At 47.3% G+C, this 25,542-nt stretch overlaps 1 protein-coding gene across 3 annotated transcripts in view; it reads right to left on the bottom strand.

Moving 5' to 3' along the window:
• HNRNPA3 (heterogeneous nuclear ribonucleoprotein A3) overlaps positions 1 to 25,216 on the bottom strand; it is a 71,317-nt gene extending 46,101 nt beyond the window's left edge. For all 3 annotated transcript variants that reach the window (XM_029605872.1, XM_029605874.1, XM_029605875.1), the window contains exons 1-5: positions 25,061 to 25,216; positions 24,003 to 24,125; positions 20,065 to 20,211; positions 8,988 to 9,198; positions 1,836 to 1,922 (exon numbers count right to left, since the gene is read on the bottom strand). In XM_029605872.1, coding sequence (XP_029461732.1) covers positions 1,836 to 1,922; positions 8,988 to 9,198; positions 20,065 to 20,211; positions 24,003 to 24,125; positions 25,061 to 25,066 — 574 coding nt within the window. In that variant the 5' untranslated portion in view covers positions 25,067 to 25,216. The remainder of the gene's footprint in view (positions 1 to 1,835; positions 1,923 to 8,987; positions 9,199 to 20,064; positions 20,212 to 24,002; positions 24,126 to 25,060) is intronic.
• Between the last annotated feature and the right edge of the window lie 326 nt (positions 25,217 to 25,542).

Below are 25,542 nucleotides of genomic sequence, written 5' to 3'. Positions count from 1 at the left end.
GAAGATGGGATTCTTCTTTGGTTCTGCCATAGGGTCCGTGCCTGCAATACCCAGCGTCAGAGTCTGGGAAACAAGTGCTGGTAATTCGTCCTTATGGAAGAAACTAAGCATGGTTCGGTATAGTTCCATTCCTGGAGGGATTTCTCCTTCTTCCAGGGAGTCATCATCTGAGGTGTCTGGGTCCCTGTCAAGGAAGTTCTTGGTTAGGCAAGGCATGTCTCGAGGCATCCGAGCAAGGCCAGGAGGATCCTGTGCTTCCAGCAGGGGTTAGGTCCAGGGCACAGCTGGGGCTGATTGTGCCTGAACGAAGGCTTGCAGCCCTTGGAAAAATTCCAACCAGGAGAAGGTCCCTGGGTCCGTGTTAATCCCAGGGGGAGTCTGAGTAGGGGCTCCAGAGGTGCCCTCCTGTGGAGAAGCCATCTCAGAGATGCACAGATCCGGAGAGCTATTGTTGGTAGTAGTTCGGGACCCATCCCAGACAGTAAGGGAGCAGGCTTTGGTTCCCCCTGGGCTTCTTCACAATGCTGACACAGGCAGGACTCCAGTTCAGGTTGCACAGCTCTTATGTGGCAGGCTGTACAAAGAGTGCCTTCTGGCCTTCTTGGGCGCCAGTGCCATTGTCTGTGTTTGCACGCATGTAGTTGTAAACGCGGCTGTACGTGTAGCTGTGCGCGGGTCTGTATTAGAAGTGCGTAAGTTAGGTGCATCGGCCGCTCCGCCTGCACCGCTGGTTGAGAATGGAAGATGTCGCCAATGACCCCTGCGCGTAAGATGGCGCCCCCCCAAGGGTCTCCACATGTGTGAACCCTTGCCCCGGATTGGGGCCTAGCCCAAAGGCTGCTCAACCTGATTTGTGCTCCCTTTTTAACCTCGGAAGAAGAAATTGGTATGGTACTCAGAGCTCTGGAGACCTGAATTTAAAGATTTTTTGCTTACCTGGTCTCAGCACTTACTGATTGTGTGCCAGGCAGTCTCGAGCTGCGGGGAGAGAGGGAATTACCTTCACCACCACGCTCTGTTCTGCACCCGCTGCCCTTCAGCCTCACTGGGGGCTAAGTCCACGCCAGGAACCGGCTATCGGACCAAGGCACACCTCTGAGGGATATCTGAGATCACCCCAGGGATTCTCGACTGGGGGAGGGATCCCACCGCAGGAGAGCGGGGCTCGATCTTCTTTAAGGTAAATTGTTTCTTCTTTGCTGTAATTCTTAACACTATTCTAGTGTGTTGGATAGTGTCCGCATCTGCTAGGAGACACAGATACTGAAGGGGTATATCTAGAGTGACGTCAGCTTTGAAATCTGACTCAGTCTCCCATCTGCTAGCAGAAGAGCACATAACCCACTGGTCCTGAGTCCATCTGGCTACACGCTAGGAAATCTGCAGCTTTTGGGTGGGGGAGAACAGCTAATACTTTTCAAATTAAACCCCCCTTGAGTTTACCAAGTCCCCTTGGATTGATTGGAAGCTCCCACCCATACTAGGTGGCTGGCTCTTAACCACTGCCAAACCTCATTGAAAAAAAAGATAGGAAGAGCTGGTCTAATGAAAATTCTGCTGTACCACAAGTATGTCTGCTGGAGGCAGAGAAGAGTTTGCTTCTATGCTGCACCATGATGTCAAAGGAAAACTGTGTTCTCCGACTTTATCTACTGGTAGGGGGACATAATTCACTTGTCTCACTTGGACTGGTGTAGCAGGATGAAATGAAAACTACAGTTATCTCCCAGTGGGCTTGATTATAGTAGAATGTGGACTGCTGACTCATTCTAAGCTTACATCTATTCCTGACCCACCCACATATTATAATAGTACTCACCCCCCTTTCACCTTACCTCTCTGGGATCCAGACTGCATCTCTTGTTTAGACAGCGCCTTTTTCACTTCACAGTTATGTCCATTGATAGTGTGATATTTCTGAACTGAAAGTTGATTAAAAAAAAAAAAGATTTACTCAATGCATTCTCCTTATGCACTATGATTAATGGAACAAGGTCACAAACCTAGTTAACCATACATTAACATAAATGTGCTTCAAGTTGAAATAAGCATCCTAAAAAAAAAAAAAAAAAAAAAAAGAAAGTCTACCAGAATTAGTGCTAAAGATTACAAAAAGATCATGCAAATGCATTCACCCAAGTCAGTCAGATTTACGCCTGATTGGAAATGACAGCTGTGGTGGATAAGATGCAAAAAAGATGCACATGTTATGTTTTCATATTTGCATCTAGGGAGAGTCAGGTACACAAAAGTCATGTTCAAATCACCTATTTAAGACACCATACTTTTAAACCCCCCCCCCCCCCAAAAAATGGTTTGCATAAAATTGCTACAGTATATATATATATATATATATATATATATATATATATATATATATATATATATATATATATACACACACACACACACACACACACATACATATACTCAAGAGTTGTAAATCAGGTACTATAAAGGAGAAATTCGTTCTTACCTGAATTTCCTTTCCTAGATACCAGCTAGACTGGTCCAAATACATGGATTATGTCCACCATTCAGAGATGGAGGCAGAGATTAACAGGCTTGCTGTTACCTTACATTGGGGTTGGGGGGAGGGGGGGAATGGACGGACAGGGGACACCATAGAATGCCATGTGTTTGGCAGATAAAGGGAAGGTATAGCTGGACGAGAAAAGCTTCTTCTTCCTTGTCATCCAGCCAGACCAATCCAAATGCATGGGCGTACCCAAGCTATACCGTGAGTGGGCAGGACATTGCCAAACCTGCTCTCAAGATCTCAAAAACAAAGGATGCTTCCTCTCTGGTTTGCATGTTGAGACAAAAAGTATCACAAAAAGAATACAAGGATGATCAGGTTGCCACCTTGTAACATTTCAGCAGTGAAACCAACCAAAGCTTAACCAAAGAAGCCATTTACGTCCTGTTTAGGAATGGTAGTTCTTTAACATAGGATGCACTTATGACATCTTTAAATCGGCACGCCAATGAAGCTTTCATAGCCATGCACTTCTTAAATGATCCTACAGGGAGAACAAATGTTCTAATCCCCTAAAACTATTCATGCCCTTAATTCTACAATAGAACACTCCACATTCAAATTTCAAGACAAGACCAGTTATTTTACTGGCAGTCTATGTGCCATTCCTCAAAGGAGCTAAAGATGTACCCTGAACACAAACTACCACCACCATGTGACTTTCAAGAAACTGAAGGCCTTTATCCAGCCTCCTTGCAAAAAACTGCCAAATGGAAGGCATTTTCTCTAAGAAAATCTAAAAGCCACCAAGTCCTGATATGTCAAAGATGTAAAGATTTCCCCGAGAAAACACCAAGGTATTCAGCTGTCAAGAATATCCTCTCTTGCTTAAAACAAGACCTCTGAAGGGCCAAGCCACAAACCAGAATCAAGATCGTTTTGGAACACCAGACCCTGCCTCAGGAGATCTGAGTTCTGAGGTTAAACAGGGAGAAAGGTATTACAACAGCCAGAATACAGAACTGGATACCAAGGCTGCCTTGATCAGACATACCAGAACTACTGATCCTTGAAGAAAGGAGATCTTTTACTTATAGAAGACTATCATAGGCTATGAAGGAAATGCAAAGTAGATGCCGCTCTGGCCAAGATTAAACTAAGGCATCCAGCATCTTTCCTTCTGCTTAGATTCTTTCTACATTTGCATTCCTCTGGGATACCATTAGGTTCAACACCAGCTCCCCTCATCACACCACATGATGAAAGGCTCTGAGTTTCCAGTGCCCAGAAAGATGCAACAGACAATTCACATGAACCTTCTCTACCCCATGTGATGCCCATAATATTCTTAGTTATTTCTCCCCCCATGATCATCATCATCTATACTGACACCTGAGAGCTCTTGGCATCTCCTTGATGAAACATATGCCCCTACGCTGGCACTGTTCGACAAAAACAAGTCTGCTCGATTTTGAAGAACTCATGCAAAATGGAGTAATGCCAGACTGCTCTGGTTACTAACCAGATTTGCCACTTGGCCTTTACTGCTGACCAAGTTTCCTGTGAAAGCAAACCACCCTGACAATGCCTGTGGCATTGTCTAGCACAGTGGTTCTCAACCTTTTTTCGATCAGGACACACCTGACAGATTGTTCTCACGTGTGTGACACTGAACATGTGACCATCATGGGGCTAAATGTAAATATACATTCTGCATCCTCAGGAACTCCCTCGACCCAAAAAGAGTGCAGAGCAGAACTAGGGCATTACCCGTACAGCTCACCATACAAAAAAAAAAAATATATATATATTCTGGATCTGATGACATCTCAAAAGCAAAACAAACTCTTTACTGGCAGACACAATACCCCTTCTTATGAAATGACTAATTTACCACTACAAATATTTAACCAGGCCCTAAATCCTAATACACTTCCCATTAGGAAAACAGAGCAAGCCAAGCTGCTATAGATACCCACTTAGAAATAACTGTAAAAACTATACTAATAAATGTTACAAAACAGCTGCTGAACAGAATATCATCCAACAATTAAAAACTCAAAAATTGTTAAAAATTGTCCAAATATCAATAAATTTCAAAACAGCAGACATTTACATAATACCCAATAATTAAAATGATAGTCAATCAAGAAGAATAAACTTAAAAAGCTGCCCTTACTTACCCTCTCCAGCAACTCTCCTACTCCTTTCCCTTGCAGGCCAATAGCACTCACCAGAAGCAGCAGTGGCTGCTGAAGCTGTCCTCACAGTCCTCTTCCTTAGAGCCCACAACCAGTCACTGTCTCACAGACCAGTAACTTCCCTAACTAGTATCTCTCCCACACACAGACACCAGTCACTCTCTCACACACATGCTCTGTCACTTACAACCACACACACTCTGCCACTCATGCACCCATTCTACCACACACACAAGCTCACATGGAGCCTCTTCACTTTATTTGGCGCAATAAGCCTGGCATCTGCTTATCAGCCGCCGCTGGCGGCGCATAGGCCTCTCTGCTCTTCAGCCCGCGTGCAGCATCTCTCAATTCTTCGGCCCCGCCGGTGGCAACGCGCAGGTCTCTCTACTCTTAAGCCCTGCCAGCCTGGCCTCCAGCAGTGGCGCGCGCATCTCTCCATTCTTCAGCCCCACCCTTAGGGAGAAGGCAAGCACAAGCGGGGCAGGGGAACACTGGGAACTGCAACACACTTGCCGGTGCTTGGCAACACTGGTGTGTCGTGACACACCAGTTGAGAACCGCTGGTCTAGCAGACCAAGTACAATCCAAAACACTTCTGCATTAGAAATGAAAGAAACTGAAACCATAAAATCGCCCAAGTTCAGATAGGCAAATTTAAGGTGCAGCCACTCAAAATGACCTATAAGGTCAATTGGTTTGCTGTAATCTGGAGCAACGAGAATCACTTTGCCCAGATGAACCTCTATGCATCTTATGATCTTGCCTACCAAAGGCCACAAGGGAACACATACAGAAGGACACCCACCGGCCAAGGCAGAACCAGGGCATCCACCACCTCCATTCCTCTCTCTCGGCTGAAGAAATGCGGGGCCTCGGCACTGTGGAAAGATCGCCATCAAATCCACACATGGCATGCCCCATTTCCAACTGATGAGACACATATGCTTCCCTCCGACAGCTCCCACCGAGCTGGCAAAAGTTGGACCGCAGAAAGTCCGCTTGCATGTTGTCCATGCCTATATAGGAGGCTGCCAATCGCTACAGATGTTCCGCCCAAGCAGTCAAATTCTGGGCTTCCAGTGCTATTGCTAGACTCTTGGTGTTCCCGGCTGATACAAGCCACTGTAGTCACATTGTCCGACAGGACCCTTACCGGCCTTCTCACCAGGGGTAGAAACATCTGCAGGGCCAAGAACACAGCTCTCGTCTACACGACTGATGGACAGAGGTTTCCTCTGCAAAACACTGCCCTTACACAGACTGGTTCTGACACGCTGCTCCCCAGCCGGAGAGACTGACATCAATGGTGACGATCATACAGACCTGCACCCAGTCTTAACTTGTCTGGGAGGATCTACCAGGAAAGACTGGATTGAGCACACTCCGAGAGGGGGAGAAGAAGCTGAAATAGCTCCAACAGGTCCCAGCGAGACAGTAAAGCAGATTGTAGAGGCCTCATATGAGCAAACGCCCACGGAACCAGCTCTAGCATGGAAGCCATAGACCCGAGAACTTTTAAGTAATCCCAGACCTCGGGTACCCACTTTTTCAATCTGAGAACTTGAGCTTGCAACTTGGTAATCTGCTCCCCGGTGAAGAATACCTTCCCCATCCTCGTCTTGAAATGAACTCCCAGGAGTTCCAAACACTGGGAAGGGACAAGATGACTAACAAACTGACTATCCACCCCAATGACAGCAGGCGTCAGAGACTAATTCCACTACCTGCAGACAAAGGGTTTCTGATTTCTCCTGAATCAGACAGTTGTCTAAATAGTGGTGGACCAGGACCCTGTCCCTCCGGAGAGTTGCAGCCACCATAACCATTACCTTGGTAAAAGTCCTGGGCACGGTCGCCAGACCGAAAGGCAGGGCACGAAACTGAAAACGTTCTCCCAGAATCATGAATCTCAGATACAGTTGCAGGACAAGTGCAAGGTGTTGCATATAGGGAAAAATAACCCTTGCTGTAGTTACACAATGTTAGGTTCCATATTAGGAGCTACCACCTAAAGACCCATGATCGGACGTGATTCTAGGGCCTCTCATCGTAAAACAGAGCCAACCGGCCCACAACCACTGGAACTGAGGAGTGGACCAGCCTCGCATAATTGGTCTGATATGGCTCCCCCCTCCACCCTGAGAAGAGCCATTTCTGCCAGATCCATGCCCCTGAAAGGTTCCAGGACAGCTGTCTGCTTGAGACCTGCCTCTGTGTAATTCCAGACACTCTGGCTGGCCGAAAATGTAGGCGCCCTCTAAAGCAGACACGAGACAAAACGAATTTTCCCTTTTGGCTTGCCTTCAGGCAATTTATGGACCTTCTCACCAAGAGACTTGATCATCTCCTCCAAGACCTTGTTAGAGAGAGTTTCCCCTTAAAAGGTAAGGCTCCAAACTGAGACTTGGATGAAACGGCCGACCAATTCTGCAACCAGAGGAGACGCTGGGCAGAGACCACCAACACCATTGTCCTGGAGAAGGTCCTGAGAAGACCATACAATGCATCCGCTCTATAAGCCACAACGGCTTCCAGCCGCTCCACCTGGGTCTCAGATTCAGATCTGTTAGACTAACTGCTGCACCCAGCGCAAGCCTGCCCTCAACTGCTACACACAGCCCGAACACTAAGGGCCGACACCTCAAACATTTTCTTGAGATGCGCTTCCAACTTCCTATCCTGAAAATCCTTCAGAGCTACAGACCAGTTAACCAGAATTGTCTTCTTAGTGACTGCCAAAATAGATGCATCAAACTTTGGGACTTTCAGAAGTTCTCACATGTCCTCAGGCAAGGATACAGTTTGTCCATGGCTCTGCTGACCTTTAGACCTGTATCAGGAGTATCCCACTCCCTAAACAGTAACACACTGATGGACTTGTGAAATGGAAAGTACCTAACTGGACCCCTGAGGCCAACCCTGACTGGGTCTACTGATCCAAGTTCGGAGTCCTCCCACAGAACTTCTAAACCAAGTTCCTCCATATCAGCAAGTATCAAGGGGCCTAGCTCCTCTTTGTGGAACAACCGTACTACTTTCGGGTTAATCACTTGACAGACAGGTCCTTCGAAAACCTCTGATCTGGATCAGATCCCAGAGGGTCCCTTCATTGGCTGGTTATCTGCTCCTGAAACTTCGGAGGAGCTGTCTGTGGCAGTACTATGGTCCTCAGGAGCTGCCTGACCCTCATGGCCCCCTCCTGCCTGGATCTCTTGGCCGGCTTCACATGGGCTCTCTTCTCAGACTTGCACTATGCAAACCTCGTAGCCTTATAGGCTTTGTGCAACAGCACAAAGTCTGAAGAAAAAGAAGAGGAAGCAGACATCGCCGGGATTCTCCTCACTTCCTGATTGAGACCCTGGAGGCCGCTACCACCGGAGATAACGAGGAAGGAAAATCCCCCTCCCCGGCTGCCCTGAACTTAGATAAAATCCTGCTGTTTCCACGCTTAGCGGTAAGGGACAGTCAGCAGGCTGCCAGCGATAGCCTCCCAGGCTAGCGGCGCCTGGCCAACGTCACTGTTACCATGCTCCCCGAAGTGCCTTCCTCAGCAGTGAGCGCAAAGACCTCCGGAGGAATGGGGACAAAGACTGAGCTGCTTGAACGATTAAGGAGCAGGGCACAAACTGTCCGTCCCCCCCCCAAAAAAAAAAAATTTAACAGGCTCAGCCCATCCAAGGCATATGAACCAGGACCCCGGGTTTTCAACCCTGTCTGGTACTCAAGGAGCGAGCTTTAAAAAGGGTCCCCAACCCCCCTACTCATCCACATCTTAAATCAGAGGGGATGGCCCCACCAGAAACTAAACACCCCCCTCCCACCCGGGGAAGCTCAAATCTGTAGTCCAATTTTTTTTTTAAACTCAAGACTGCAGGCTTTGCACCTCCACCATTTGCTAGAAACAGAAATACTGAGGGACTGCAGGTAGCACCTAAGTGTAAGTAAAGCTTTGTCTCCATCTGCTGGAGGGGAGGCAAAACCCAGGGGGTCTCAACTGACTTGGGTACATAAAGGGAAAGACATTTTACCTTTCAGAAAAAAAGTGAACTAGTTTCTTCTCTCTAGTAATGGGTGATATTTTATATAGTAGAGGTGTTTTATGGCTTTTGGCAACAGTCCAACGGAAGTGGGTTATATCAGATTTGCTGGGGATATATTGTTAAATGTCACATTTCCTGTAAAATATATATATATTCTGTATTTTATTGTACATGTCAATGTAAATCACACTGGATAACAGTTTTAAATAAAAATGTATGGCTCAAATTCTCCCTGCTTTAGACAAGGTAAAATAAGTTACATACCAACAATTTTATCAACTGTGTCATGATCATCAAACGTCACAAAGGCAAATCCTCTCTTCTTCCCACTCTGACGATCTTCCATGACTTCTATTGTTTCAATCTTGCCATATGGTTCAAAGTAGTCTCGTAAGTGATATTCTTCTGTATCTTCTTTAATGCCACCAACAAATATCTTTTTTACTGTCAAATGTGCCCCAGGCCTCGCAGAATCCTATTAAAAACCCATATGTTAAGACTTTTAAAAAGGTATAAAAAATTTCATACCTACAAAATGAAGTAGAAGCTATCAAAGAACAAAACTGCTGAACATATAAATAGGCATAGCTTAATGGAACAAAGCCAGGATGGATTTAACCAAGGGAAGTCTTGCCTCATTTATTTTTTTTTGAGGGTATAAAACATGTGGATAAAAGTGAACCAGTTGATATAATGTATCTGAATTTCAAGAAAGCATTTGACAAAGTCCCTCAGAGGTTTCTTAGGAAAAAAAAAGAAAAGAAGACATGGGATAGGTGACCGTGTCTTATTGTGGATTGCCAACTGGTTAAGAGATAAGACATCTTCCCAATGGAAGAAGGTGAATAGTGGAGTGTGCCCCAGGGATCTGCTCTGGGACCACTGCTTTTTTTGTTTTAATATATATATTTATAAAAAAACAACCTGGAAATGGGAACAAGTGAGGTTATCAAATTTGCAGATACAATTATTCAAAATGGTTAAATCACAAGGTAACTGAGAAATCGCAAGAGGACATTGAAATCTGGGAGACTGGGCATGCAAATGGCAAATTAAATTTGATGTGGACAAGTAAAAGTGATGTACTTGAGGAAGAATAACCCAAACTATGGCTACACAATGCAAGGTTCCACATTAGGAGTCACCACTCAGGAAAAGGATCTAGGTGTCATTGAAAATACGTTGAAATCCTCTGTTGTGTGTGCAGCAGCAGCCAAGAAAGCAAATAGAATTCTAGGATTATGAAAGTAATGGAGAAATTACTTACCTGAATTTTGTTTTCCTTAATATAGGCAGATGGACTCAGGACTGATGGGTTATGTGCTCCCCTGCTAGCAGATGGAGACAGTCAGGTTTCAAAGCCTATGTCACCCTAGACATACCCTTGCAGTGACCTCAGACATTCAGTATTCTCTTCAAAAAGTCACTATGGACATATTATTGAAGAACTTTATTAGAATCTGGATGCAACTTGATTAAAAACAGGAGACCACAACTGTACTTAACCAACATAAGCGCTGAATCCCAGCAATACTATAGATGCCCTGACCAAGGGATAGGCCAACAGCTTACCCATAACCACATGCAATATTCACCTCATGGGCAATTCCTTGGCAGGATGCTGAGTCCAGTCTACACTAAGGAAAACAAAGTTACCAGGCAAGTAATTTCTCCATTTCCTAGTGTGTAGCCAGATGGACTCAAAACCAGTGGGATGTACAAAAGCTACGGGGCAGGAGGCTGCCTGTGGTCCGATAGGACCGCCCTTGGGGTGATAGAACATGGAGGTGTGCAAGGAAGACCACGTTGCTGCTCAACAGGAGACAGTAGCTTAGCTTCTGGCCTGGGCTCTAGTGGAATGAGCTTTGACCTGAAGGGGGTGAAGGCTTCCCTGCCTCCACATAAGCTCCTGTGATCACTTCCTTGATCTAGCGAGCTATGGCAGCTTGCAAAGTCACTTCACCTTGTATTCTTCCCCAGTGAAGGACAAACAAGTGGTCTGTCTTGCACACCAGTTCCAAGTACCATACTAAAAGCCTACTGATGTTTAAGTGGCGAAGTAGACGGTAGTCTTCCGTGTCCTTGCATCTATTTGGGGATGGTAAGGAGATGGTCTGGTTCAGGTGAAACTCTGAGATTACCAAAAGGTAAGAAGGAAGAGATGGTGAGAAGCTGCAACGTTCCTGGAGTGAACCGGAGGAACGGCTCCCGACATGACAGTGCCTGTAGTTTGGAGATGCAACGAGACGAGCATATTGCCACCAAGAACAGTCTTCAGTGTTGATAGGCGTACAGACAGACTGCGCAGTGGCCTAAAGGAAGGCCCTGCTAAAAAGTCCAATACTAGATTGAGGTTCCATAGGGGGACCGGCCACTTTAAGGGTGGTTGGAGGGGTTTAACCCCTTTTAGGAAATGGGCCAAGACCGGATGCATCAACAGGTGGGTTCCGTTCACCTCTCCCCTGAAACAGAAGGGCTGCCACCTGGACCTTAAAAGATTGTCCTTCAACTCCTTGGTTCAGGCTCTCCTATAAAAAATCCAGAATCATGGGGATCTTGGTCATTAGCGGGGGCACCCCACAGTCCATGCACCAGGCCTCAAATATTCTTGATCCATATGTACACCAGGAACATTGAGAACTTCCGCGCACGGAGCAAGATGGCAATTACGGCTGCTGAATATCTCCGCTTCGTCAGGCGAGCCCTCTCAAGGACCAGACCGTAAGACAGAATAGAGTTGGGTCCTCATGAAAGACCAAACCTTGTTAGAGAAGGTCCCTGTGCAGGAGGGGGGAAGGGGGGTGGGTGCTGAAGGGGACTCTCCAGGAGAAGCCTCTGCATACCATGGGCATCTGGATCAATCCGGGGCCACTAGAAGGACCAATCCTCTGTAGTGTTCGATCTTGTGAATGATCTTGCCCAGCAGGGACCACTGAGGAAAGGTGTATAGTAAGTCCTCCTCTGGCCAGGTCTGGACAAGGGCATTGATCCCTTGGGAGTGCTTATCGCATCTGCGACTGAAGAATTGGGGGACCTTTACATTTTGAGATGTGGCCAGTAGGTCGATGGACGGGAGGCCCCAGCGATCTACTAAGTGTTGGAAGGCTCTGTAGACAACACCCATTCCCCTGGATCCAGAATCTTCCTGCTTATAAAAAAAAATCTGTTCTGACCTTGTCTTTTCCCGCGATGTGGGTGGCAGAGATCCCTTGTAGATTTTTCTCTGCCCATTCTGTAAGGGGGTCTATTTCTAGGAGACACTTGGTTGCCTTTGGTGTCTCCCTGGCAGCTGATGTATGTTGTTGCATTGTCTGACATCACTCGGACTGCTTGTCCCTGGACCCTGTGGCTGAACTACCTGTGCTTCCAGCACACCTCTTCCTCGGTCCATTGCCCCTGGATAGTTAGTTCCTGACAGTGAGCTCCCTAACCTCGGAGGCTCGTGTCAGTCATGAAGGTGCTCCGATTCAGTGGGGGTAGGCTTACACCCTTGCTTAGGCGAGCTTCCTGTAGCCACCACTGGAGCTGAGAACATACTTCCATCGGTAGGTGGAGGCAGATTGAGTAGTCTTGAGACAGTGGGTTCCAACATGAGAGCAGAAAGCACTGGAGTGGCATGTGTGCCCCTGCCCACGGTACTACTTCCAGGGTTGACACCATGAGGCTGAGGACCTAGAGATAGCTCCAGGTCCTGGGGCGCAGCGTGTTTGTCAACCAATGCACTTGGCACATCAGCTTCTTTATCCTCAAGGGATGGAGGAAGACCTTGTCCTGCTTGGTGTCAAACCGGACTCCCAGGTACTCCAATGGCTGGGAAGGGTGTAGGCTGCTCTTGTCCATGTTCACGACCAAACAGAGTTCTTGTAGTAGGGACCTGACCCTGCTGGTCACCTGGAGGCTCTCTAATGAATTCACCCAGATCAGCCAGTCATCTAAGTAAGGTTGTACCAGGATCCCTTCTTTCCTCAGCGCCACCGCCACCATAATTTTGGAGAATGTTCTGGGGGCGGTTGCCAGGCCAAAGGGCAGCACCCAGAACTGGTAATTGCGGCCCAGTACCGCAAAGCGTAGGAAATGCTGGTGGTCTTGACGGATTGGGATATGAAGGTAGGCCTCCGAGAGGTCCAGGGAGGTCAAGAACTCTCCTGGTTGTATAGGTCTTTATGACTGAGCGAAGAGTTTCCATGCAGAAGTGCATCTGCAGATGAAGATTGACGCTAGAGATACAATCGGAATGACCCTTCCTTCTTGGGTACGATGTAATAGATGGACCACCACCCCATGTTTTCCTGGGGTGTAGGTACCGGAGTAATAGCCCTCAAACTGAGGAGCTTTAATGTAGATTCCACTGCCAGTTTTTTGTACTGGGAGTGTCAAGGTGACATCACGAACATATCCTGAGGGATGCTGTGAAATTTCAGAGTGTATCCTTCTCGTGTGATGTCCAGTACCCATTTGTCCGACATGATTGCGATACACCGAGTAAAACCTGAACCAGTTCCTCTTTTTGGTTGTCTGCTTTGATAGGACTGAGACCTTCCCGAGGGCTGAGATATCTGAAATGAGTTTCTGTAGGGCTGGAAGCGCCTGGCCCGACCCCTCATGGGAGAGGGATGCTGCAACCTCTCATCTTCTGGTAGCTGAGGCACTGGAGATTCACCCCACTTACTGGCTAGTTTTTCCAGTTTGAAACCCAATAGGAGGGGGTCTCTTAAACGGCATCTTTACAAGGTTTGCCTTAGAGGTCTCATCCACTGACCAATTTCGCAACCATAGCCATCTTCTGGCTGCCACCACTGAGGCTACTCTGGCTGAGGTGCATACTAGGTTATAGCTTGCATCCGCTAGGAAGGCTGCAGTGGGCTTGATCGTCTCTTTGGTATGCGCCCCTGAGCTATCAGCCTCTCTCTAGAGAAGCAGACCCGAAAGAGCCACCAGGGAACAACAGGAAGCGATCTGCAGTGTCATGGCTATTGCATTAAAGGTGAGCATCTTTCAAGGCCACTCCTCCCTCTATTGGGATAGTAGTTTGCTTTGAGACGGCGCAGACTGGGGTGTCTACTTTCAGGAAATGCGGGCATTCTTTGTTCACCGGGTCCAGAGGGTATAAGGCCTCCAGGGCCTGACCTCCTTTAAAACTAGCTTCTAGGGTGTCCCATTCCAGTTCAATCAACTCCTGGATGGCTTCCAGCATTGGGAAATAGCAAGAGGCTTTCCATAGAGCCACCAGGATGGGATTCTTTCTTGGTTCTGACATAGGGTCTGTGCCAGGAACTCGCAGGGTCTTTAGGCCCACCACATGGAGTGCCCAGTGAGCCTAGCTCATCGAATGGCTGCTCAACCCACTCTGAAACCCCCTTCCTTTGCCCTATCAGGGTCAGGAACGAGGTCTGTACAGCACACCAGCAAGGAAACACTTACCGAAGCCCTTCCACGTATCTGGATCAGAGGAGTTCTTTGCTACTTACCTGGGCTCAGCGCTTACCGGCTGAGTACAGAGTGTCTCCAGCTGCGGGGGGGAGATGGCTTAGGCCATTACCACCACACTCTGCTTCCTGCACCCGCTGCCTTTCAGCTGCAAAGTCCACGCTGGGAACCGGCTACCGGACCAAGGCAAACCTCTGAGGGATCTTAGAAATCGCCTCAGGAATTTTCAACTGGGGGAGGGACCCTTAGGTATCATTGCAGGAGAGCAGGGCTCGATCTTCTCCAATTTAAAAGTAGAAATTTGAAGGTAAATTTTCCTCATCTAAAAAGAGCACTGTGTTCCTGATAGGAGAGACAATCCACATTTGGAAAGGCTGAGGTCACTGCAGGAGTATATCTAGCGTGAAGTCAACTTTGAAACTTGATTCTGTCTCCAGCTGCTAGCAGGGGAGCACATAACCCATTGGTCCCGAGTCCATCTGGCTACACGCTAGGAAAGGAAAATAGATTCCTACCTGCTAATTTTCATTCCTGTAGTATCACAGATCAGTCCAGATTGCTGGGTTTTGTCTCCCTTCCAGCAGATGGCGACAGAAAAATTTTGAGAGCACCTCCTCTTAAACCGGTGTGCAACCTGCAACTCCTCAGTATAAATACCAAAGCAGAAATAAGTAACTATTGAACAGGCATGTCAAGCAAAGGACAAGGAAGAACCATTTAAACTATATACATGTGAACTCTCTGCGCAGGATAAGGTGAAACCTGTACCCTCCTTTGGTCTGTAAAGTAACCGGAAACAAAATACTGCAGCGACAGTTCGAGCAGAAACTAAACACCTTCAAGGGGCGGGCATCTGGACTGATCTTGGGTACTACAGAAACAAAAATTAGTAGGTAAAAACCAGTTTTTCTTTCCCTATACGTACCCGGATCAGTCTAGACTGCTGGGATGTACCCAAGTTCCCCTATCTGGGGTGGGACCCTGAGTGTCTGACTTGGATGACACTGCTGCTGAAGTTGGGGACAGTCTAAGCCTGGACGTCCAAATGATAATGCCTGGAAAAGGTATGCAGAGACTTCTAGGTCGCCGCCCTGCAAGTTTCTTGCGGTGAAACCAACTGACTTTCTGCCCAGGAAGCAGCATGTGAGCAAGTCAAACGCGCTTTAAAACCTGCTGGGACAGGCTGACCGCAACAAATTTAAGCGGAAGCAATGGCCTCTTTCAACCAGCGGGTTATAGACATTTTGGACACTTTTTGGCTCTTCTTAGGGCCACTCCAGAAGACAAAAAGATGACCTGAGAGTCTAAAGGCGAGACCTCAAGATAATGCAAAAGGACCGCACATGAGGTGTCTCCATTTCGGCCTTGGTAAAGGTCAGGAGTTCCATGGACTGATTTGAGTGGAAAGCTGAAACAACCTTCGGCAGAAAAGATGGAACTGTTCGAATAGACACTCCAGAACCCGAAATGCTTAGGAAAGGGTCCCGGCAAGGGTTTGCAACTCTGATACTCTCCTAGTGGATCAGATCGCCACCAAACACACCATTTTAGAGTTAAGTCCTTTAAAGAGGCATTCTTAAAGAGTTTGAAAGGAGCTTTACACAAGGCCTTGATAACTCAGTTAAGACTCCAGGAAGGGCATATGGGATGGAGTGGGGGATTCAAATGCTTCGCCCTGCGGAGAAAACAGACCACATCCAGATGTGCTGCCAGGGTTGCCCCCTGAAGCACCTCAAGGCCACCACCTGCACCCGAAGGGAATTAAACGACAAGCCCTTGCTGGGGCTTTCTGCAAGAATATCAGAATCTGAGCAACAGAGGACTGACTAGGGAGGACTCCCTACTCACGACACCAAGATTCAAAGAACTTCCCTACCCTGACATAAGTCAAGGAAGGTAGAGGTCTTCCAAGCTCAAAGTAGGCTGGAAATTACATCTTCTGGATAGCCTTCCTCAACTGCCTCCTTTCAAAAGCCAGGCCACTAGACAAAAGTGATCCGCATGGTCAAAAAATATAGGGCCTTGACGCAGAACATTTGTAAGATGACTCAGTTGCAGGGGGCTGTCCACTGCCAGACTAACCAGGTCTGCGACCAGGATCTCCGGGGCCACCAAGATTACCTTTCTGGGATGAACTTCTATCCTCCGGAAAATCTTGCCTATCAGAGGCCATGGAGGGAACACAGAGCAGTACTTTGATCGTCCATAGGAGCACAAAGGCATCAAACCCTTCCGCTCCGTGTTCTCTCCTGCGATTGAAGCATGGAGCCTTGGCATTTGAGTCGCCATCAAGTCCAGATGGGGAAGAACCCATCTGCTAGAGATGAGGTTCATTGCTTCGTCAGAGCTCCCAATCTCCGGGTTCTAGCCTCTGACAGTTCAGAAAATCCACTTGCACATTGTCTGTCCCCGCTATGTGCGATGGGGCCAGTAAGGCTAGATGCTGTTCCACCCAGGCCATCAGATGCTCCGCTTCCAAGGCCACCGGACAACCTTTGGTCCCTCGATAATTGATGTAGGCTACTTCTGTTGCAGTGTCTAACAGGACTCGTACTGCCCGGTTGAGCAAGAGTGGAAGAAACACTCTGCAATCCTAACCATACCAACAAGGGCCATGAGCCAAAGAAATCTTTGGTGATCCCTGTGATTCCTATGTGCAGATATACTTCCCATCAGATCGAGGGAGGCCAAGAACTCCCCGCTGTGCACAGCTGCAATGACCGAGCACAGGGTCTCCATCCGAAATGCAGGACTTTGAGAGACTTGTTTACCTTCTTCAGATCCAGACGGAAGGAGCCTTACTTCCTCGGCACCATGAAATAAATGGAAAGATGTTCCATGCCCCACTCCTCCTGGGGAACGGGAAGGATGGCCCCCAGGCATTCCAGCTTGTGTATGGTCTATTTGCCTCTTTACTGGCAAACCGCAGGGAGAGATTACAAAGAGGTCTCTCAGGACGAGCAAATTCTAACATACCCGCTTGCGATACTTAGAACCCACAGGTCCAACATTATCTTGACCTATTCCTGGGGGGGGGGGGGGGGGGGGGAAGCTGTCCACCAACGACAGGGATGGAGGAATGGGTTGGCCAGATCTCACTGAGAGGATTTAGCCACGAGGGAACCCTGGCCGGCTCTATCTCGCCCGCTCGACATACACGAAAGGACTGAGACCTCTCCAAGGTTTACTAGGTGCTCTACACTGGCAGAAGCACCTCTGACCCCAAAACTAAGAGTGGGTTGGAAGAAAACCTCTAGGCCCCTTGGGTTTATCTTCCAGCAGCTTGTGCACCTTATTGTCACCCAGATATTGATCAGTTGTCCCAAGTCCTCACCAAAGAGGAGCTTTCCTTGGAAAGGGAGTGTACTAAGCTGGGCCTTGGAAGAAACATCCGCCGACCAACTGCACAACCATAAAAGCCTCCATGTGGAAATTGCTGACACCACAGTTCTGGAGGAGGTTTGAAGGAAGTCAAATAAGGCGTCCATCCCATAGGCCACTGCCGCCTCTAAGCACTCTGCCTGAGCTGACTCCTGAGGTGGAAGGTCCCTGGTACTCAGCAGCTGCTGCACCCATTTCAGGCTCGCCTTAAGTATGAAGCTTCTGCAGATGGCAGCATGAATACCAAGAGCCGAGACCTCAAAAATGCTTTTAAGATGACCCTCGCGGTTTCTATCCTAGAGGTCTTTCAGGGCTGCTGCCCCGGCCATCAGAATGGTGGTTCTCTTGGTGACAGCCAACACCGAAGCATCCAACAGCTCCAGAGTTTCCTCTGGCAATGGGTAGAGCTTGTCCACAGTCCTCCCCACATACAGGCCTACTTCTCGATTATCCCACTACTGGACTATCAGCTGCTGAACCATTTTATAAAAAGCAACGGTCTTAGCCAGATTACGCAGCGCCGCCAGTACCAGATCCACCATTTCCTGGCCAGGGTCATCTTGAGGGACCGTGATTCCCAGCTCTGCCAGGATGTGTGTAATGAGAGGATTGAGTTCATCCCTCTGAAAAAGCCGAACCATGGGATTGTCCCCGTCCAAAGGCACAGCTTTCTCCCGCTCCTCCCAGGTCCACGTCTGTAAAATGAGAGGAAGTTGAGGTGGTGCGTGTTCATCCCCCAAGGCCTCCACGTAATCCTCCGAGGCCTCTGACCTTCTTGACTCGAACAGGCCCCAGCTGCTTGAGGAGTTTTCTGGGCGGCCAAATAGGCATGGTGCATGAGAAGCACAAACTTGGCCGAAAATCCAGCTGGGCCCAGGGCTATCACTGGGAGCTCATGAAGAGTGTCCTGGGGATCACCAGGAATCAAATCAGCTGGCGATAGCGCACAGGGCGGGGCGGATCTCTTCCCCCCCAGATGTCTCCTTGTCAGCTGAAAATGGCCACCGTTCCCACGCTCAGCGGGACGGCCTCGCTCTCCCTCACAGCTGTTCTTCTGCCCCCACCACAGAGCCTGTCGGCTGAAGCTGCCATCACACCAGGAGGAGCCCTCCCCACCAGGGAGGCAAAGTGAACAGAGGCCTGTGTGGGAGAGCCACAAAGTCAGCTCCCCACAGCAAAGACCATGTGGCATGGTGGCCACAAAGGAAGTGCGCACGACAGGCGCAGTCAACCCCCATCAAAAATGAAGCTGGACCTGGGAGCCTCCACCTAACACACCTCCCTGCACGGCCCGACACCCGAAGGCACGCTGCGCCGGAGCTGCTGCTGCGCTGCTAAGCTTAACAAGCCACTCCGTTATACCCCTGCCACTAAAAACCCTGACTTTTTTTTTAAACCAAAATTACCGGCAAGAAGGGCAAGGGTATCACTGGATCCATGCTGGGGGAGGGAAGGGAACCGGATCACCGGCTATCACCCTCGGCGCTGCAAAAAGAGGAGCAAGCAGTGTCACCAACCCGAGCTCCCTGTCTATGAAAAGGGGGGGGGGATGGTCCCTCTAGGACCTGCCAACCCCCTGGGAGGACTGAGAAATCTTCCTGTCCGGATTGACAGCCATTTGTATGTGTTTGAGAACCCAGAAACTGGTTCAGAACCGCAGGTTTTGTACCATCTCCATCTGCTGGAGACAAAAATACAGGGGAGTTGCAGGTGGCACACCGGTTTAAGAGGGGGTGTTCTCAAAATTTTTCTTTGCCTCCATCTGCTGGAAGGGAGGCAAAATCCAGCAGTCTGGATTGATCCAGGTACATACAGGGAAAACAGAATTATTATGCTTATCACTTCATGGTGCAACCTTGTCTTGAGTATTGTGTACAGGTCTGGTCACATCTCAAGAAAGATATAGGAGAATTAGAAAATTACAGAGAAGGGCAACCAAAATTATAAAAGGGCATGAAAATTCCCCTATGAAGAAAGGCTAAAGAGGTTATAACTGGAGAAGAGAATGCTGAAGGGAGATATGACAGATGTCTATAAAATAATGGAATGGAAAGAGTAAACATTAAATCAGTTGTTTCAAAAATACTGGGGACACAGTTACTAGGTAAAACATTTAAAATTGAGAATTATTTTTATTCAACACATAATTAAGCTCTGGAATTTGTTGCCAGAGGATGTGATGAAAGCTATTGCTGAAGCTGCACTTTAAAAAGGTTTAGACAAGTTCCTGGAGGGAAAGTCTACTAATCATTAACGTAGAATTGCAGAAATCCAATGCTTATTCTTGGGATAAGCAGCTTGGAATCTATCTGCCCCTTGGGATCCTGCCAGGTATTTGTGACCTGGCTTAGCCACTGTTGGAAACAGGATTCTGAGCTTGATGGAACTTTGTTCTGACCCAGTATGGCAAGTCTGTTCTTTTCAGTTATAAAATATACTGTAAGGGTGATTTGTATTGTATCTTTAAAAGAATTACTTTTCTGGTAGCATTCAGTGTTTATTCTTTACGTCGAGAAACATCCACAATACTTACTTCTCTAGAAACTGCTCGCTTTGGTTCTACCACACGACCGTCAACCTTGTGTGGCCGGGCAGACATTGCAGCATCAACTTCATCCATACAAGAATAAGTCACAAACCCAAATCCTCTGGAACGTTTTGTTTGTGGGTCTCTCATTACCTTAAGAATAATAAAAATCCACATATTTAAAGTAGGAATATACATTAGCTAAAGTTTACACTACTTTCATTTATAGCTTGATCCATTCAACTGAAAGTGCCACCATATAATATGTTACGTTAAAATCAAATAATAAAAAACCCACATTGGGCAAACCAGTATGCCATATGCAAAATGACATTTCTATTAACAGAACAGGCCAATGCAATATCAGAACACAAAAAAATGGGTGCTCAAGACTGAGCGTCTGCTTTCCTAAAGTGCACCCATCCACATGATGAAGTAGGCTGAGCTGCGGCATTAAGTGCTAGGGAAGATTGTGCATCCTTCGCATCGGGCGCAAGGCGAAGTGGCTGTGCTCAGGTTAGAAAAACAGATGCTCAATTTTACAAACATCTGTTTTCCTAACCCGTGCACAGCCATGGGTTAGGACATGGACACTTGTAAATTGAGTGTCCGTTTTCCTAGCCTGACCACCATGAAGACTTTTTTTTTTTTTTTTTTTTTTTTTTTTAAATGTTGCTAGTTTCTGTGGTTCCTCTGACTTAATATCACTATATTAAGTCAGAGGAACCACAGAAAAGAAGTATTTTCTGCTTTTCTGGGCAGGTTTTGGAGCACCTCAAGACTTAATGCCAACTCTGGGGCTGGCGGTAATTTTTAAAGTGTTAAAATGGGCACGTCAGGTGGTTTTTTTGTTTTTTTTTAAACATTGGGAGTATTAGTTAATAGCCTCCAACATGGCATTTACATGATGATGAGCATTATTGGCTATGTGCTGGGGTTATGGATGCACATCCAACCACGGGTTAACCTGTACACTGGCCTGAGTACATGATATTGCATCGCCCTGCAAGTACACTATTTATAATCCTACATTTATTGGTTAAAGGCTGTCTTCTGCACCTATTTTAATAGAAGAGTGATCATGCACATGTTTATAATGTCTTAATTTTGTAATTTGATTTCAGAATTTTTCTGGAAATAGCTCATACTATATTTTAGGGAAGTTCCTATCTAAAAAGATATGAAAACAACTATTATATAACATGCCTTCCAGCTGCTTCAGCAGCAAAGTCCATGCCAGGAACCTGCTACCGGACCAAGGCATACCTCCGAGGGATCTCAGAAATCACCTCAGGAATTCTCAACGGGGAGGGGGGGGGGAGGAAGGGACCTTTTAGGCATCACCGCAGGAGAGCGGGGCTCAATCTCTCTCGTAAACGTATGGTGATCCCGATAGGGAAATCCAATCCACACCTGCTAGGAAACAGAGGGATACTGAAGGGCTGAGGTCACCGCAGGGGTGTATCTAAGGTGACATCAGCTTTGAAACCTGATTCCGTCCCCATGTGCTAGCAGGGGAGCATATAACCCATTGGTCCTGAGTCCATCTGGCTACACGCTAGGAAAAGAAATGTATTTGTCTGAAATATGAAACTCCTTCCTTCCCATGCATAGCATATCACAAGTTGGTATGATGGTGGGAAGGAAATTCAGCTCTGTTTCCAGGATTTGCCCATGCTATTTGAATATTACTGTCATACTAGTGGGCCCAGTCTTGTTATTAGTGTCAAAACTAAATAGTGCTAGCAACCTACAGCCATGCCCACAGACTAGAGGATGCTGTGGCAATCTCTAGCAATCTGATTAAGTAGGCTGCAGGTACTTCTTAGCCAGCATCACAGCAAATCAGTACAAAGAAAAGGTATATGGCATATTTATTAAAAATAACAGAGGCCCAGGGGAAGGGGAAATACAAGAACATGAGTAAAACAATAAATAAGGATTACATGAACAGATAATCAAAACATCAAGTTAATAATTCATTTATATTACTAAGGCAGTAATTTTCAACCTTGTGTGTCATGGCACACTCAGTAGAATTCCCTTTATTGAAGCATGCCATCTTCATCATCTTCTCCCCCACCTCTAGCATCACCTTACCTTGTCCTCTAGCCCTCAATATCACCCTACTTTCCCCTACCAACACCTTCTCTTCCCTTCCCCTCCACATTCCTCTACCACCACTTTCTCTTCATTCACCTGGCATTCTCAATTTCCCTCTCTCCACCCCTCTGGCATCATCTGCCTTCCTTCCCTCTCTCCACCCTTATGGCATTAGCTTACCTCCCTTATTCCCCTACCTCTACTTTTACCCCCCTCCCCCATTTATCAGCATCTTTTTTCTCCTTCCACCCAGCCTCTCTAGCCTTTGTAGTCACCACCTTCCTTCTCACCAACCCCCTGACATCACCTCCCACCCTGTGGCATTCATCTTTCACTTCCCCCACACCCAGTGTTGCCAACCTCGCTTATTTACCGCGAGATTGGGCTTCTTTTTGTAGTCATTCGCGGGGGTTTTTTCCAATTCACGGGTTGCTTTTAATTGGGCTATTTTTTCTGCCAGTCACGTTTATTTGGACTTGTGCTCTCAATCATGTTACAGTGATTGGCTGCTGCTGCTGCGATGAAGCCTGTCCATAGCAGGCACACCCTATCCCTATATTGTAGTAGTAAGCCAATCAGAGCAGAGCTGCAAACCTTGTTGATGCACACGACAGGAGCACATTTTGTGGGCAGACAGCCAACACAGCATCACACGTGGGTGGAACGGGGAGGCCAGCAGCATGGCATTGGAGGGCAACAGCAAAGGAATCTTCAGAGTGTGCAGCTACAGCCAGGTATCTGGAGGGGAGGAATTAGTATGTTGGGAAGGGAGAATGAGAGTGTGGGGGCTAGCGATGTGCTCGGAGGGGGGCCAGAGATGTGCTCAGAGGGGGGTGGGGAGAGGGTAATAGGTATGTGAGGGCATTAAATGCTTTTAATCTCACGTGTTTTGGGCTTTTTTTGGGCTTGTTTTTTTGGAAGAAAGTGCTTGTTCTTTCATGAAAACCTGGCAACAGGCCTCACCACTCAACACGCTGCAGGGTCCTGCAGCATCTCAACTTGCTAACAGGTCCTGGCTTCCCCACCATTGATATCTTTCACTGGAAAGAGTCCTAGCATTTCTCCTCCCTGCCAGCCACAGGTTAAAAAAAAATTCCTCCTCCAAGAGCTGAATTTGGCTGTGCGAAATAAAAGTTTAACAAGTCAGCCAAACAAGCCACAGGCCAAGTCTGGCGACCCCAACAGATTCAAGCCAGTCTGTTTCTGTAATTTCCAATTTTATATTCAACTCTAACCTATTTTCTTCCATTACTATCAACCCCATTCAGTGACAAATAGAACATGCATTAATATATTAGCTTGGATAGTAAGTCTTCCTTAGACTTAGACGTACAAACATCTGAAAAAGGATTGAAGTCCTGAAAGCTAAATTTAATTACATCTACCTACAGGGCTTCAAAAATTCACTTGCTTAGGGTGAATAGATATTCACTGCTGATAGGTAAAGTTGAATGTGGCCAGCTCCACTTGGAAGGGGGTGGCAGCAGCCCACAGGAGGTATAGTATATGGCTAGACAGAGGAATTTTTTAATCTTTGCCTGTATTACTCCCAACTAATAAAGTAACCAAAAAGGTGAGTACTAGAACAGCTCATCTTTGTTAGCCTTACAAAAACATGAATGTTTCTGATTTGCAGCAGACAGAACAGAAATATATATAACTATTTAGTACTGGCATATGCATATATCACACCTGTTCATGTATACACACACATAAAATAAAAGTGGCTCATAACAGCACATTGGGCCTGCCATTGCAGCTACATTAGTTATAAAACGCCAGGCCGATGTAGGAAAGGGTAACTCTAAACAAGAAGAGAAGCCTTGATAATTATGGCTTACCACGCAGTCTGTGAGTTTCCCCCATTTTTCAAAGTGTTCCCTTAAGCTGTCGTCTGTCGTCTCAAAGCTCAGTCCTCCGATAAACAGTTTCCTCAACTGTTCGGGTTCTTTAGGATCACGGCCCTACAGACAGGCAAAAACGTACAAAAACAAAGTACACCATAAATACTATCAATTAAATATACTCTTCACTGAATTACAGCTTTATTAAGTTAAAATTGAAATAACGCCATAAATATAGTGTTATAAAGTGGTTCTATTACACAACCTAAAAAAAAGTTAAAAACCTCGCTATCCTATCGTTTCGGTTTCTCAATCAAGTCCATTGTCCGTTCTCTGCCCCACGTGGAGCGCAAAATACCACCGCATGGAAAAGAGAAGGCAAAATGGGGCGGCCCTCGCTCACTTTATGCAACGGCAGAGGGCAGGCGTGGAAGCCCAAGTGCTCACAGCCTCCATTTCCCTCCCATCGGGCCGCCACTGCGCCATTTCGTAGACCTAAGCTAGAGACAGCGAGCGGCCGCCTCCTCCTCCATGTTGCGATCAGAGCGCGCGCGGGTCCTGGCATGGCGCCATGCATCCCGACTAGGCCCTAGCTCCGGCCCGTAGCATCTTACACCCTTCCTCCCTCAATTCTGGCTCTCCTCTCCCCTCTTTAAAAGATTAAAAGTGACGAGAATCGGATTTAGGAATTGGATCAGCGCTACAAAGGCGAAAGCAGCCATTAACCGCCAAAGCGGAAACTGCCGCCGACTTTTATTTCTTTTTCTCCGCGATCACAGGCAATGGGGGGGCGCACGCAACGAAATAAAAAAATCAGGAGGCCGCGTTGGGGCCCGATCAATGCCGTAAGGAGAAGGGACAGGAACGTGGTCGATGGGGTGATGAAAGCGGGAGAGTCCGGATACGGCCTCTCAACACACACCAAAAAGACGAAAAAAAACCTAGCAATACCCACAGCGCGAAGAACCACTACACAGCCCCACTGCTTTCAGTTTACTTTCCGCGTCGAGCTCACACCACGCAGCCTGCGAGAGCGTCCGAAGGAACGTACTTACCTCCATTTCCGCGCGAGTCTCGTCTCTTTCAGCCTCAGCGCGCGAGGAAGACAAGGAGAGAGGCGGAAGAGCTGACGCTGCTCACGTGATACTGAACTTAGCTTCGGTTGGTCCAGGCCCTTTTCCCCTGGGTTATGGGCCCCAATACCGAACGTGCGTGCTCGCCCACGCACAGTTCTCCCGCCTTGCCTCAGTATGAACGCGCGTAAGAGGACGGCGACGTCATATGAACCTGCGCACTTCGTGCTGAGCCTTTGTTAAGAAACCGAATGGGTTTCTTGCCTTTCTTTCTGTCTCCTTTTGTCATTTTAGGTGTTTGAGATTCTACAGTTTTTAGCTGTCATCTGCTACTTTTATTTTGATATTGTCTGTATTTTGAATCTTTCAAGACACACATTAATGCAGCGATCCAAACTCAAACCATCTCATGGGCCCCAAGTTCTAAGCTGTCCCCATGCTTTCTAGAGTTGCTCTTTATTCAG

Source organism: Rhinatrema bivittatum, chromosome 6, assembly GCF_901001135.1.
Source record: "Rhinatrema bivittatum chromosome 6, aRhiBiv1.1, whole genome shotgun sequence".
NCBI lineage: Eukaryota > Metazoa > Chordata > Amphibia > Gymnophiona > Rhinatrematidae > Rhinatrema > Rhinatrema bivittatum.
This window is presented reverse-complemented; position numbering and strand designations above follow the sequence as displayed.